Below are 15,559 nucleotides of genomic sequence, written 5' to 3'. Positions count from 1 at the left end.
CCACAACAGTGAGAGGCCCGCGTACCGCAAAAAAAAAAAAAAGACTATCAAGAAAGTGAAAAGACAAGTCACAGACTGGGGGAGACTGCAAATCTTCTACCTGCTGAAGGACTTGTATCCAGAATATATGAAGAGTTTTAACAACTCAGTAACAACAAGACAAACAACCCAATTGAAAAATGTTCAGAACGTTTAAACAAACATTTCACCAAAGATATACAGGTAGCTAAGAAACCCACGAAGAGATGTATAGTTAATGATGGAATAAACTGTATGTTTTTAAGACAAGACGAGAAAATTTAAGCAGACCATACTCCCTGCCCTGGGCCCTCCTCAAGAGCAAGAATGTCTGCCTCACCAAAAAGATCTTTTTTTTTTTCCTCCTTCCTTCTTTTCCTAGTTCTGTTAGGGTCGTGGTAACCTGCACTCGATTCATACGTGTAGAGCTGGAGTGTGTATTTTTGGTGAACTTTACATAAAATGTCAGGGTCATTTTGATGAACAATCCTTTGTCTTGAAAATGTATAGAGCTGTGCCTTCAACTTCTAGCAAGCTGAACAGTCCTCAGTTTTCTGAGTTATAATTCTCAGGTTGCCTTGAATTAAATTCTCTTTCTTCTTTAGATGGGCTACTGATTAATTTTTGTTGACATTAGCATCATAAGTTATTAGGGATGCAGATGCAAACCACAGTGAGATATCACTCATCCTACTAGTGGGTATGAGGTCAGCGTCATGAGCAGAATTGTTTCCTCCCAAAATTCATACATAGAAGCCCTAACCCTCAGGACCTCAGCATGTGACAGTATGTGGAAATATGGTCTTTAAAGAGATAATTAAGTTAAAATGAAGTCATATGGGTGGCCTTAATCCATTCTGACTAGTGTCCTTATAAGAAAAGGAGGTTTAGGGACTTCCCTGGTGGCGCAGTGGTTAAGAATCCGCCTGCCAATGCAGGGGACACGGGTTCGAGCCCTGGTCCGGGAAGATCCCACATGCTGCAGAGCAGCTAACCCTGTGCTCCACAACTACTGAGCCTGTGCTCTAGAGCCCGCGAGCCACAACTACTGAAGCCCACGTGCCTAGAGCCCGTGCTCCGCAGCGAAGAGTAGCCCCCGCTCTCTGCAACTAGAGAAAGCCTATGCGCAGGAACAAAGACCCAATGCAGCCAATAATTAATTAATTAATTAATTTTTAAAGGCTTAAAAAAAAAGGAAAAGGAGAGTAGGACACAGATACACACAGAGGAAAGGCCATCTGAAGACACAGGGAGAAGCCGGCCTCTATAAGGCAAGGAGAGAGGCCCAGAGGAAACCAACCCTGCCAACACCTTGATGTCTGACTTCCAATCTCCAGAATCATAAGGAAATAATTCCTGTTGTTTAAGCCACCCGATCTGTGGTACTTAGTTATGGCAGCCCTTGCGAGCGAATACAGACGGCTGCAGCAAAACGGAGAGACAATAACACGCGTCCGGGGCGGGGGTGAAGCCAAGCCCCTCTGCACCGCTGATGGGAATATGAAATGCTGCAGCCACTTTGGAAAAAAGCTAAAACATTTTCTTTAAAAACTACATGTAAACTACCACACGACCCAGCAATTCCACTCCTAGATACCTGTCCAAGAGAAATGAAAGCCCTGTGTCCCCACAAACACTAGTCCAAGAACGCTGGCAGCAACGCTGTCAACAGCAGACACACGTGGGACAAACAGTCCAGAGCCTGGCGACTGGATAGATAAAACGGGACACATCCGCACTCCGGGGCACTAGTCAACAGCAAAAAGGCGTGACAGCCGCGCCATCGCTCCTCGGCCAGCTGTGAGCCCAGGTGTGGAGCCCCGACCCTGCTGGGCTGAGCCCCAGGGTCCTGAGACCACGGACCCCGCTCACCTGCTTACTCGGACAACGCGACTGCGCGGCGGCTGCTCTATGCCCGGCGCTGTGCAGGCTCTGGGCCACAGCGGCTACCAGGAGCCACAGGCTTGCCCTCCAAAAGCCGACAGTCGGGGCTTTGGACGCCGAGACATGAGGAGGAGGCCCTCTGGGCGGGTGGGGGCCCAACCCAGCTGTGCCTGAACCAAGCGGCCCAGAGGGGGCAAGAGGGCAAGTCTGCGCGCCCGACAAGGTGGTGCCTGGGAGCCTGGACATCCCCAGGGGAGGATGCTGGCCAGGGTGTCTGTCCCCTCCCCGCTTCCCTCCCACCCCCCCGCCCCGCCTGCAGTGCGGTGGTGTGAGTGTGTGAGGTGTTTGTATATGTGTGTGCAGCGTGTGAATGGTGTGTGTGTGTGTGAGACCTGTGCCGTGGTTGGATGTGGTGTGCGTGTCTAAGCCAGTGACAGGTTGGGGGGGCAGCGCAGCTCCTACGGGCATGCGTGGGAGGGGGGCAGCAGCGGCAGACGCAGTGCTCCCCTCCCCCAGCCTGCATCTCCCTGGCAACAAGGGCAGCCTCGGTCTGGGGCTCGGCCCCTCCCCCGCCGCGCCCCAGCTGAGAAGCGTCTGGAACCGCATCCTTCCTCCGCATCCTTGTCCTGCGACCGCATCCTGCTGCAGCTGCCCGTTGGAGACGCCTGTGAGCCATTTGCACATTTGTCCTTGTGGAGCGGAGCTGGGGGGTGGGTGGGGGGCCGAGTGTCCGCAGGAGTGTGAGTGTGCGTTGAGCGGGTGTGCATGGTGGGTGTGCAGGGGTCGCAGGTATACTGGTGTGTGTGCACGGATTGCGAGGGGCGTGTGCAGGGCTGGGAGAGTGGCGGTGGTGGGGAACTGCGGCTGACCCGTTGGCAGCCGGCCGGGCAGGGGTCCTCCCCTGGGGTCTTTGCTGACCCGAGCGCAGGAGGTTGTCCTCAGGCCCCTCCCCCCCGAGGATCCGGGGCCTCCGCGGGACGAGTCCCTGCCTGGATGTTCCAGAAGGGCCGTGGGTGTCCAGCCTTGTGCAGACCCGACGTGCCGCCCGGATTCCCGTCCACGGTAGAGCGGGGCAGCTCGGGTGGGGGTAGGACTGCTGGACATCAGCTCCCCCCGTCCCATGGTGACTGCAGCCCCCTCCCCGCGAGCCAGGTCCACCTCTGCAGGTCTGAGAGAGCCAGTGGGAGATGGGCGTCCCGAGGTGGGGAAGGGGTGCCAGGTCCAGGACTAGTTCAGCTCTACCTGAGGGGGTGGGGAGGCAGAAGGGGCTTCCGACGGACCAGATCACGAAGCGCTGCCGGCAACGGCACGGTGGTGACGGAGGTGAGGGAGGCTGCGTGGCAGACGGGACGTGGCCAAGAAGCGGAGAGAGGGCATTTGTCCAGAACCGCCTGCCGCGGGCTCTCGGTGCGGAGCCACAGGTGGCTGGTACTTGAGACGCTGAAGCCGGGGGCAGACCTGCACCTCCCCCCACCTGCCCCGCTCGCCTGGGCCTCTCAGGGCTGGGCTGGCGCCTGCAGTCCACCTGCCCTTGAACCGGCAGTCAAACCCACCATCGGCCTGCAGGGCAACGTGTGGGAGCGCACCTGGGTGGGCGTTGCGGCTGGGCCTGGAAGGGGAGGCGCGGGGTCGGGGGCCTTGCCGGTTTAGGCAAAGCGCGCAGGCCCCCAGCGCTCCGTTGTCACACGCACGCCCAATGCGCACAGGATGCTCGTGCCCGCCCGCACATGCAGGCGCCGGTGCATACCTCCGAGTGACGCAGCATCACAGGGTGGCGTTATGTGTGAAAGCGAGTCTGACGTGACCTGCAGCCGAGCTTCCTGAGGGCTTTCAGCTGAGGGTCCATGCCCTCCCGTCCAGCCACCCATCGCAGCCTCAGCACAGCCTCACTCACTGCTCAACCTGTGCCCCCTCCCCAAGCCTCGTAGAGGAGACGTACACCGCCCCACATCCCAGCCCAGCAGCCTACGGCGAGCGGGGAGCAGCTGATCCGCTGTCGAAGGCACAATTACAGCGCAGGGTGGAGGGAAGGGGCCGGTGGGAGGAGTAGGGAAGACCCCTCCCATTCCACGGAGCTATGTGTCTGTCGTGTGAATGAGCCCAGCCAGCCTGCCGAGAGGGTCTGCTTGACTCAGGCAGGGAAAGGAATTTTGCGCGGGGGGCTTCCCAGATGCAGCCCAGCCCCTACCCCAGCATTCTGCCTGGAACAAGGCGCCTGGAGCCAGACGCAGAGGGTCCGTCGGGCCCCCAAGTCTTCTTTTCTTCAAGAAGACGTGTCATTGCCTGCCTGTCTCTGTTGCCATGGAAACCCAAGATGATGTAACGTGGACGTCATGCAGAGGCAGAGGAGTTGGAGCTTACGTTTGGCTTAAAGGGAACCCAGAGGCGGAGCTCGTATGGGTAGGCGCCTCCTGCGGGAGAGGAGGGGGAGACCTCGGCCTTCCGCCTTGCAGGGGGCGTGGCCACCAAGCTGAGATTGACAGGTTTGCGGGGGTGGGGGCTGCGCCCCCTCTGCCCCTCCCGGCTCCTGTCTGTAAACCGCAGGTTGGGTTTGAGACTCGCGGGGCGTCTGCTGCGTGAAGGCCCCCAGCCCCTTCCCCCTGGATGGCACCCTCCCCAGCCCCTCGCCAAGCTCCCCTCAAGGCCGGGGCGCTTGCTGTCCCCACCTCGCACAGCCCTCCCATGCAGTCCCCGGTCGTTCCCCCCGCCCCCTTCCGCGGCCCCCTTTCGGCGGTTTTCATCTCTATTTTCTTCTTCGCACTGGATCGCCCGACCTTTTTTTATTTATATGTTGATGGCTCCTTGTCCATCTCTGCCTCGTGGAGCGTGGACGTCATATAAGCGCTGTACGAGCGAAGAATGACAGATGTCCCGCCCTCCTGGGGCAGGTGCCCAGGTGCCCGGACGTCATCCACAGGCCCGAGCCCCGGCCAGGCCTCGACCCACCTCAGGAAGAGCACACCGCCCCAGCCTGGGGTGTGTGGGGAGTGGGGACGCTTTGCCGGTCTGTACGGCCGGGCATGGCGCGCACAACCAGGGAAGGGGGCCGGCTCAAGACGCTAAGAGAACCTTCCTCCGCGGGCGCCTGGGGAGCGAGTCCACGATGGGGCGGCCCCTCTCCCAGCCTGGGCCGGGGGCTTCCTGCCCTCCCCACAGTGGCCGCCCCGAGCCTCCCTGCCCAGCGCCTCCCACATGTCCTGCAGGTCTGTCTGACTCTGCCGCTGGCAGGGACTCCCCCTCTGCGTTCCCACCTGGCCTGCCCGCACCGGCACCCACAGCAGGGCCTGGCTGCCGGGGTTTGAGTGCGGGCCTGGCAGGCACCGGCGGTGGTGGAGCTGATGCCCAGAAGGGTCGCTCAGGACAGAAGTTTGGGGGTTGCAGGGTGGGTGCAGGCAGTGGCGAGGGAGGGGCCACATTCGGAGGCCAGGGCGGAAGCTCATTCCGAGGTCCTCGTGAGGAAGGGGACAGCCAGGGCACAGTTGTCAAAAGGCTGTTCAGTCCTGGGAGAGGGCGTGGCCTGGCTGTGCCTCTGCTACCTGCCCGCTGTCGTTTGGTTTTGTTTGTTTTTAACCTTTTTTGTTGTGAAATATAACGAACTCAGAAGAGGACACGAAGCAAACGTGCAGCCTAATGATTCGTCATAAGTGAACCCCAGGCTTCCAGCATCCAAGTGAAGACCGGAAACGCCCGCCCCGCCCCGAAGCCGCTCCCCTCCCCCAAGGGCACCACCCGGGACCCTGCAGACGCAGGAGCATTGGCCGCACCTCCGAGCTCCTGAGCGCGGGATGGGTGCCTAAACAAGGCTGTTGTGTTTCTTTATTCTCGAACCTTCATCTGTGCCTGGCTTCTTTTGGCCAACGCTGGTTTTGTGATTCAGGGCTGTTCTTGCAGGCAGCGTGGTCCCTTCCCTTCCCTGCTCTGACGAACTCTCAGAAACGCCTCTATTCATGTGCTTGTTCCACTGTGGAGATGCCCCGTGGTGCGCCCGTCTGTGGGCAGTGCTGCTGTGCACGTGGGTGCACACCCGCCTTCCTGCGGGGTGTCTGCCCAGGAGTGAGTGAGGCCCGTCACAGGTTCAACACCCTAGATAAAGCGGCTCCACCCCACCCTGTGGCGGCGTCTGTTCCTGCTCTCCTGGGTTCTGGTGGCAGGTCCCCCCCCCCGCCCCGCTCCCCCCCCCGCCCCCCTCAATTTGTGTCTTCAAGGATAATGGAGTGAGCACCACTTCAGTATTCATGGCCATTTGAAATCCTCTTCTGTCCATTTTTCTCTTGGGTTATCTGTCTGTCTTTCTTGACCAACTTGAGACGCTCTGTTTATATGGTAGATGCCTGACCCATATTGGCTTCCACCATACTGGGTGGCTCCAAACAACAGACGTTGATTCTTTCACAGCTCTGGAGGCAAGAAGTGGGGCATCAAGGTGCTGCAAGGGCCGAGCTCCCTCTGAGGCCCCAGGGGAGGCTCCTTCCTGCCTCTTCCAGCTTCAGTGGCCCCAGGAGTCCCTTGGCTTGTGGCCACCTCCCTCTAGTATCCACCTCCATCTTCAACATGGCTTCCTTCCTGTGTGTGTCTGTGTCCAAATTTCTCCCTTCTTATAAGGACACCAGTCATTGGATCAGGGTCCACCCTAATCCATATGAGCTCATCTTAACTTGATTAGATCTGAAGAGACCCTATTTCCACATAAGATCACGTTCACAGGTGCCCGGGTTAGGGCTTGGGCTCCTCTTGTTGTTGAACCCACAGCAAGTCCTTTCTCATTTGCAGGTTGCAAATATTTTCTCCCAGTCTTGGTTTTTGTTTCCATTCTTTGGAGGCTATGTTTTGATGGGTAGAAGCTCTTAATTTTTTTAATTGAACTGTAGTTAATTTACAGTGTTGTGTTAGTTTCAGGTGTACAGCAAAGTGATTCAGTTATACATATATAGCTATTCTTTTTTGGATTCTTTTCCATTATAGGTTATTACAAGATATTGATTATAGTTCCCCGTGGTATACAGTAGGTTCTTGTTGTTTACCTATTTTATATATAGTAGTGTGTATATGTTAATCCCAAACTCCTAATTATCTCCCCCTACCCCTGCTATCCCCTTTGGTAACCATACGTTTGTTATAAGAAGCTGTTAATTTTAATGTAGTTCTTTTATCAATATTTTCTTTTGTGGTTAGCGCTTATTTGTGATACTGAAAAACTCTTTCCCTCCCTGAGACCAGGAAAATATTCTCCTGTATTATCTCTACGACGCTTTTCCATCTTGGCTTATCCACCTGGAGTAGATTTTTGTGTGGGGTGTGAGGTGGGGATTGGGTCCACTGTTTGCCACGTGGACATTGGGTGGCCATCCCCAGGCTTTGCAGTGACATCTCCATGGTCCGTGTGTGTAGGGTGTGTCACATGGGTCTTTGTACACCATGCAGTGATACCACACGGCTATGTGACAAGCTGGACGCCTGGCAGACAAGTTCCCCCCTTGGTCTTTTCCAAGATGTTATGAGTGTCCTTGTCCCTCTGCCTTCCGTATAAAATTACAAAGCTTGTCAAATTCACACAAAAGGGACTTCCCTGGTGGCGCAGTGGTTGGGAATCCGCCTGCCAATTCAGGGGACATGGGTTCGAGCCCTGGTCCGGGAAGATCGCACATGCCGTGGAGCAACTAAGCCCATGTGCCGCAACTACTGAGCCCATGTGCCACAACTACTGGAGCCCGCGTGCCTAGAGCCTGTATTCCACAACAAGAGGAGCCACCGCAACGGGAAGCCCGTGCACTGCAATGAGAGTAGCCCCCACTCGCCGCAACTAGAGAAAGCCCGCGTGCAGCAACAAAGACCCAACGCAGCCAAAAATAAATAAAATAAAATAAATATATTTATTTTAAAAATACATAACTATTGATACATTTTTTTTAAATTCACACAAAAAATTCACCTTGGAATTTTGATTGGGATTTATTGATTCTATAGCTACACTTTGAGGGGAAATGACATTTTTAAACATGGAAACTTACAAAATCCATGACCATATCTTTTCCCATTTATTTAAGGAATTTAGGAGTTATTTGGTCTCAGTCAATAATGTCTTTTTTAACAAAATATTTATTTATTTAGGCTGCACAGGGTCTTAGTTGTGGCATGCAGGCTTCTTTGTTGTGGCAGGCATGCAGGATCTAGTTCCCTAACCAGGGATCGAAACTGGGCCCCCTGCATTGGGAGCGTGGAGTCTTATCCACGGGACCACCAGGGAAGTCCTAGTCAATAATGTCTTGACAGAGGTTTCTTCTGTTTTTCCACAGGGAGGTCCTTCTAATCTCTTGTTAAGACCTGCTCCTGAGCATTCGATATTTCTGATACTGTTTAAGTGGAATCTTTCAACAAATTATGTTTTAATCTTTTGTCACTGATACATAGAAACAGAATTGATTTCTGAATACCTTAAACCCATCAACTCTGCTGAACTCACTTTCCAATCCATATAGTTTATATGCAGATTCTTTTAGATTTTCTACACACAAAAGACGCTTTCTCTGTGAATAATGAGAGTCTTATCTAATCTCATCCAGGCTTTGTACCTCTTATTTCTTTTTCCTGCCATAAGGCTTGGCTAGGACCTCTATAAATCACCATCATTTATAGAACTGATAATAAAGGGCCTTTTATCTCCCTCTCAAAATTTTTTTTTTTTTTTTTTTTTGCTGCGCCGCGCAGCTTGTGGGATCTTAGTTCCCAGACCAGGGATTGAACTGGGCCCTCGACAGTGAAAGCGTGAAGTCCTAACCACTGGACCACCAGGGAATTCCAATAGATTTTTTAAAATAGTAAACAAATGTTGAATCTTACCAGATACTTTTTCAGCTACTATTAAAATTGATCAGATCATTTTTCTTCTTTATTCTGTTCATATGGTGAAAATAATGATTGCTTTTCAGATGTGAAATTCCCAGAATACACCCAACCTTTTAATATCTTGCTGGACTCCACATGCTTGCGTTTTAGCTGGGACCTGGGCACTGGTGCTGGTGGGTAGCATGGCCTGCGAGGTCTTCTGCCTCGTTGTCCTTGCCGAGTTCTGAGATGGAGGTCGTGCTGGCTTCACAAGCTGGGCTGTTCTCCCTTGTTCTTTCCTCTGGATGAGTTTTGTATGAAATTTGCATTATTTCATCCTTAAGTGATTGGTAGAATCTAGGGGTGATGCTGCCTAGGCCTGGAGTTCTTTGTTGGAAGATTTTAACAACAGATTTAATTTCTTAGTGGACATGGGACCATTTCTTTCTCCTTTTGATTGACTGAGTATATTTTGTGTTTCTGTTTTTTCAGTTTCAAGTCATTTGCTGTGTTCCTTTTCTCTTATCGGTCAGCGTAGAAGTGAAACCATCTTGACCTCCCCCAGGAAACTTTGTGTTTCTCCAAGCCATGCAGGTCCCTTCCCCTTCCCCCCTGCCCCCCACTCCTGTTCTTGTCAGGGCGTTCCAGCTCCCCAGACGGTCCAGTCCAGGTACACCATTACTGCCATGCTGCGTGCAGTTAGCTCTTGGATTCATTCACCAGCATCCTTTCTGTAGCTCTGTTACTTCCTGCATCTCCAGTAGGGTTGCCAGATAAGACACAGGACACCCAGTTAAATTTGAATTTCAGATAGACAATACTTTTTAGTATAAGTATGTCCCTGTACTGCATATTACATGGATATATCATAAAAAGCAAAAGCATCCATTGCTTATCTGAAATTCAGATTTAACCTGGCGTACTGTACTTTTATTTGCCAAGTCTAGCCACCCTACTCTCCAGGCTTCTATCTGGGATTGTTTTCTGTTGGTTGCTGCCCTTAGAATATCTCCTGGAGCAGGTGGGCCAGTGGAAGACTCTGCCAGGCAGTCACCAGTCAGAGGCACTATCACCTGCACGGCTGTGGGGGCCAAAGGGAGTCAGGTGGGCAGGAAGGGACTAGAATCCTGTGGCTGGACTCACCCGATTTGTCCTGGGGAGGTTGGCCTGGCCGCCCACGGCCCGACCCACCTCTGGCGTGAGGAACATCAGGGTCTGCCTGGGGCCCTCTCACTCCAGGGCCAGCTGGTGTGGACATCTGTTAGGTGGCCAGTGACCCTGTGTCTGCCTCTGGACAGGACAAGGACTGCCATCCACCATGGTGAAGCTGAACTGCAGCTTCTCGGGGAAGACAGGCTCCGGGGACGGGGCTACCATGGACAGCGTCCCTCTGATCAGCCCCCTGGATGTCAGCCAGCTACAGCCTGCGTTCTCCGACCAGGTGAGGGGCCTGGGCCAGCGTGGAGGCCTGTCTCATCCTGCCCTGGAAACACATGGGCATTAGCAAGGCGGCTTTAGGTGTGGCCTCCTCTAAGGGGCAGCTGAGCAAGCGGAGGAAGGGTCAGGCTGAGCCTGCTGTGTGCCCCAGTTGGCTCCCCCCGCCACCCAGAACTGCCCTTTCCTCATCCGAAAACCAGGGTAAACTGGCCACGGGTGGTGGTGAGGATTCATATGCTCTCACAGTGCCCAGCTTGCCTGCTGTCCAGCAGGGGCTCAGCAGCAAAAACTACCCCCCTTCCTCTGCTGGGCGTGCTCTTTCTTGGATTGCGGCCTGAGATGAGGTCCTTGGGCAAGGGGTGGGTGGAGGGGGAGCTCTCAGAAGGAACCTGTAAGAAGCAGAGCTCAGCTCAGGCACAGCCCTGCCTGACCCCACCGGAGCTCTGGAGAGTGAATGGCACACAGAGTTGTCCCAGCCTGAGGCCCCTGTCAGTCAGCCATTGACGAGGGCAGGGGACACTTCCCAGCATTGCTCCCATGAGTTGAGGGCAGTTCTCCAGTGATCTGTGGGGGCTTCGACCATGCCTGCTACCGTTCTGGACCTGGTTCCCAAAGGGAAGGCTCAGTGGTGGGCTTCCTGGAGGAGGGGGCCAAGCTGTGGTGCCATCGAAGAGGAAGCTTCTGGCAGGGACAGCTAGCGTCCTGAGAGCCACAGGCGGCCAGCAGACGGCCCTGGGCTGCCACGGCCCTGGCCGACTTCCAGTGTCCCCTTCCCTTGGTGTCAGCTTGTAGTCATTAGAGCCCTGCCACTAGCACCCACACCACTGCGGGCAGCTGCCCCCTCTGCCCCCTGCCCCTCCAGCCCTCCTAGTTCAGGGTCCTCCTGCATCATTTCTTCCCACAGGTTGTCATTAAGACACAGACGGAATACCAGCTGTCCTCCGGGGACCAGCCGACAAAGTTCTCCGACCTGGAGGCCCAGAAGCTGGGCGGCGGCCACCCGGAGGATGCACGTAGCAGGGTAACCCAACCCTCCCCGCCTATTCCATGGGGAGTCGGGGCAGGGGAGGTGGAGAGGCAGCTGCAAGCTATGGGGAGCCAGGCTCTGGGCTGGGTGGGCTGGGGGCCCTTGGTCAGAGTCCTGCTCTCAGTAGAGCTGGACAGGGAATCACCCCATCAGAGGTAGGGGTCGGGCCTGGGCAGCACCAGGCTCCTGCCAGCCTCCCTGCCGCTGCTGTAACATGGGGTGAGAGCAGCCGCCGCCCTCAGAGGAGCTCCTGGCAGGAGACGCAGTGCCTGCTCGTGCCCTGCCCCCTTTCCCAAGTGGGTCGTTTGTCTCTTCCTCGGTGACTCGCGGGTTCCCCCTATACGGTGGAGACTCACGTTTCCTGCTGTGTCTCTGGCAAATGTGTTTTCCCTTCCTTCTCTAGCTCTTCAGCTTACTGATGGTGGCTTTTTTTTTTAACTCTTAGTGTACCATCTCTAAAGCCTTTCAGTTCTCAGTAGTAACTCTGCTCCTTCCCCCTTTCCCCATCCTTTCTGAGAGGCCGGTGAGCCCTGGGCTGTGTGTGCGACGGGAGCCGGCGCTGAGGTTCGAGGCCCGGGCCCTGCGCAGCCTCACCACCCCACCTCTCCTCTCCACACCTGCCCACCCCCCAGATGCCCACAGGGCGGATGATCGCCTTCACCATGGCGCTCATGGGCTGCCTCCTGATCATGTACAAGGCCATCTGGTACGACCAATTCAGCTGCCCCGACGGCTTCCTGCTTCGGGTAAGGCCGGTGGACTGGGCACCGGAGCTGGGAAGGGCTGTCGCGCCCTGCAGGCAGAGTCCAGGGAGGGTCCCAGGGGGGTGTCCTGTGCCTCCCCTCCTCTCCCCCAAGCTACCCCCAGGAGGGTTGGTCTGGCGTGTTCCCAGCTCTATGGGAACGTGACCTGCAAAGGCCCTCAAGCCCCGTCACCTCCCAGGTATATTCAAGTCCTATCTTTAGAAAAATTAAAAGAAAATGTGTTTTAGCGAGAGGTTTTCTCTTCCTGTAATTTAAAAAGTAAAGTGTAAGGAAGGAGGTCCAGGTGGAGGGAAGCCTCCCTCACTTGCATGTGGCGTGTTTCTATGTCACAGGATGTTGACGTTTTCTGTATGCTTGGAAAGGGTTTCCCCATCCTTGTTTCTTTTCTCTCAGCTTTGCTTCTGGTGACTTTTACCATTTTCAGTGTATTTTTTCAAGACTCTAAGTTTTCAGTAGATAAGTCCTCCCCCTTCCCCGTTACTTCCCAGAGGGAAGCGCTCCCCCCACAGAGGCCACAAGCCCTCACTGTACTTCCAGGGGTGCACCGGGCTGCTAACGCCCCTCACTCACTGGGATTCCCTCGGGGGCCCGCGGGGTGGGGGTGGGCCGCGGGGCACTCGCCGAGCCCCCTCGCCTTCACTCAGGAGGAGGCCACGGCCACTGGCCACCGGTGCATTCCGAGAAGGGCTGGCTCTCTGGGGAGCCTCCAGTTCTGAATTAGAGGCCGACCCCTGATGGCTTGAAATTACGGCAGAAATCAGTGTATTTAGGGGCACTGTCTACAGTATGACCGAACTGCTCAAAAGCAGAAGGGACGGAAAGGCCCAGAGGTGACCGCCCACCCGCGGGTGGCCCACGGACGCGGCTCCTGCATCGCGGCTGATGCCACTGAGAAAAAACGCACCCCGCTTTGCACACCCGAGCCCAGGGGCGCGGCCGCCACACCTCCCCCCCCCCACGCCCCTGACCGGCCCCCTTCCACAGCACAAGATCTGCACCCCGCTGACCCTGGAGATGTACTACACCGAGCTGGACCCCGAGCACCACCGCAGCCTCCTGGCGGCCATCGGGGCCTACCCAGTGGGCCGCAAGCATGGCACGGAGACCCCGTGGTTGTCCGCGAGCTACCACGCCTTCAAGGAGGCGCCCAAGGCGCACAAGGCGCCTGCCCGCGCGGCCATGGCGGCGGTCACCGAGCCCTCGAGGAAGCCCTCGGGGAAGCCCTCGGGGAAGCCCTCCGGGGAGGCCTCGGCGCCGGGAGAGAAGGAGGCGGCGCAGAAGGTGGAGGGGAGCGCGCCACCCCCAGCCCCCCAGTGATGGCCTCTGGCCTCCGGGGTCGCAGCCCGCCCGGGTAGGTGGGACTCTCCTCCCTATCCGCCCCACCACCCCGGGGAGGGGCGGGGCGGCGGCCCGGTCTGCCGGAGGCTTACTCAGGGGTGCTGTCCGCCCTGGCGACCCCTGTGACCGCGTGAGGGTCTCGGGCAGGGAGCAGGCACGAGGGCGTGGGCAGGGCAGGATGGGGGATGGGGGGCGTGGGCAAGGCGCGGGGGTCGGGGACCGGAGTGTGGGCGCGGCGGGGTCAGTGGGGGGCGGGGTCAGGTGAACTGGAGGCGGGAGGGCGGAGTTCAGCCTCCGTTCTTCTCACGCAGGTGGGCGGTGTGGTCGTGCGCCCGCCCCAACTTGCCCGGCCTCACCTGTCCTCCCCTCTGTCTTCGCAGCGTCCCACGCCGGCACCTGTGACCGACCTCGCCCGACGCTCCCCGCTCTGTGGTCGCTGTTGTCGCCGTGGTCGTGCCTCTGTTCCCAGGCCCCCTCGCTGACGCCCCCCTCCCCGTGAGCCTCTAGCTTTGTCGCTTTTCTCTGAGTAAAGATTCACCTCCACCTGGATCTCGCGCTTCTCCTGAGCATCCAACGTTCTCTGGCCTTTTTCCTGACCCCCCAACCCCATTCGGGCGAGGGCCCGAATTCTGTCCCCCGTTTGCCCAGCTTTTCTCAAGCTTTAAAGCTCAATTTAAAAGCATTTATTAACCTAGTAACCTTTGTATATGTCTTCACTTATTCTTTCATTAATACGCCATTAATTTATACATTTAATACATTTAATCTCTTTAAACTTTTAAAGACATTTCCCAGAAGTGACAAACTTCATTAATTAGATTCCCTATGGCTCTCACACCCCGGGAGCCCTCTGAGCATCTAACAGCGCGGACCCCACCCGCTTGACACCGCGAGGCCGGAGTCGGATCTTAAACTGAAGTTTTCTCACCTCCTGGAACTAAAACCCAGGATTGCTGAGATGAAATTTAAGCCATTTCAAATTAAAATGAGTTGCCTGTGCTACATCCTCTTAAGACTTTCCCGGGTTTTCAGTAGCGAACAGCAGGAACTGATGCTGCTCGCACCGCTTCTGGGCGAACCTAAGCCAAGAGCAGGGCTCCACCCTCCCCGCGCTGTCTGCGGGGCCCCGCGGCCCACCTCGCCGCACATCAACCCGCAACCAGGGTATCTTCTGCAACCGCCCCACCAAGGGCATCCTGCTGAGGGACCCCTCCCCCCACTGCTGCCACCCTCATGGCCAACCCTGTCACCTGCGTGGACCCCTTGCAGCAACACGCAGCTCCGCCGTCTCCTTGGCCAAAGAGCCTCTCAACTACCCTGGACCCCAAGACCTCTGGAGACGCTTCTCAGCAAGGCGGTTGGGACCTGCCCTCACACTCCATCCCAGCTGGGCCTGGTGCCCCCCGGCCCCGCCCAGGTCTCCCCTCTAGGGAGGACCTCTGGGGAGAGCGCCTGGCTCATGGCCTCGACCCAGGGCTCAGGATGCCCAGCGCAGGTATAGGACAGCCCTCTGCTGACCTGGGCCCTGCACCCCCACCCTGTCCCCTTGGGGGAGGATCCTGGCGAGGGCAGCTATGGCCCACCCCCACCGTCCATGGTAAGGCTCACCTGACCCACAGGGCAGAGCCCCAGCCAGGTGGAGGGTCAGTGGAGGGACCTAGGAAGTCTTGGGGATGTCAGGGGGTCCTAAAAGGCCCTGGAGGATTGTATGGAGCCCTGGGGACAGTCCATTCAGAGCTTCAGGTCACCCCTGCTGAATCCAGGCCTGAGCTGGGACGGAGGTCACCAGGGTGTGACAGCCTCATCCTGGAGGCCTTCCTCTCCTGCCTCATGGGAGACTGCGGGGCTGAAGTGGGGGCTGCTGCAGAGGACCCGTGGGGTGGCTACCAGCGGGTGGCGTGCCAGGACGCAGGGCTGGCCTCGGACAGCTGCCGGAGCACCTGGTGACCAGCAGCCTTGTGAGGGGGCTCCCAGCACTGGTTAGAGCCTCAGCCCCTCCCTGAGGTTCACAGGCCCCAGCCTGCCTGAGGTCACCCCACTGAGAACCAGTCCAGGACCCAGCAGAGGAGCTTCCTGGGGCGTCTGCAGGGCGTGGAGCTCCCAGGTCCACGGAGCCTGCACCTGCATCCTCACCTGCCCAGGGTAGTGAGTTGGGGGTTCTGTCCTGGGGCAGACAGCGGAGGTTGGGCACTCAGGGCCCTCTCCTTCTTCCTCCACCGTGAAAACCCTGCTCCTGGGTGTCCCCCAACCACCGACCACTGGAGCAGGT

At 56.8% G+C, this 15,559-nt stretch overlaps 1 protein-coding gene across 2 annotated transcripts; it reads left to right on the top strand.

Moving 5' to 3' along the window:
• Nucleotides 1-2,503: 2,503 nt before the first annotated feature.
• On the top strand, nt 2,504-13,980 carry CALY (calcyon neuron specific vesicular protein). 2 transcript variants are annotated; one of them, XM_082610358.1, is made up of 6 exons: nt 2,504-2,569; nt 10,023-10,165; nt 11,066-11,182; nt 11,821-11,934; nt 12,937-13,303; nt 13,671-13,980. In XM_082610358.1, exons 2-5 carry the CDS (start codon nt 10,043-10,045, stop codon nt 13,267-13,269), a joined length of 687 nt encoding a protein of 228 aa, XP_082466484.1. In that variant the 5' UTR covers nt 2,504-2,569; nt 10,023-10,042; the 3' UTR covers nt 13,270-13,303; nt 13,671-13,980. The 2 variants fall into 2 exon arrangements, with proteins under 2 accessions (XP_082466484.1, XP_082466483.1); XM_082610357.1 differs by lacking the exon at nt 2,504-2,569 and adding an exon at nt 9,672-9,828.
• Nucleotides 13,981-15,559: the final 1,579 nt, after the last annotated feature.

Source organism: Mesoplodon mirus (genome assembly GCF_964341445.2).
Source record: "Mesoplodon mirus genome assembly, chromosome: 2".
In the NCBI taxonomy this organism is placed as follows: domain Eukaryota; kingdom Metazoa; phylum Chordata; class Mammalia; order Artiodactyla; family Ziphiidae; genus Mesoplodon; species Mesoplodon mirus.
The sequence above is the reverse complement of the archived record's forward strand: the minus strand, read 5'-3'. Positions and strand labels throughout refer to the sequence as shown.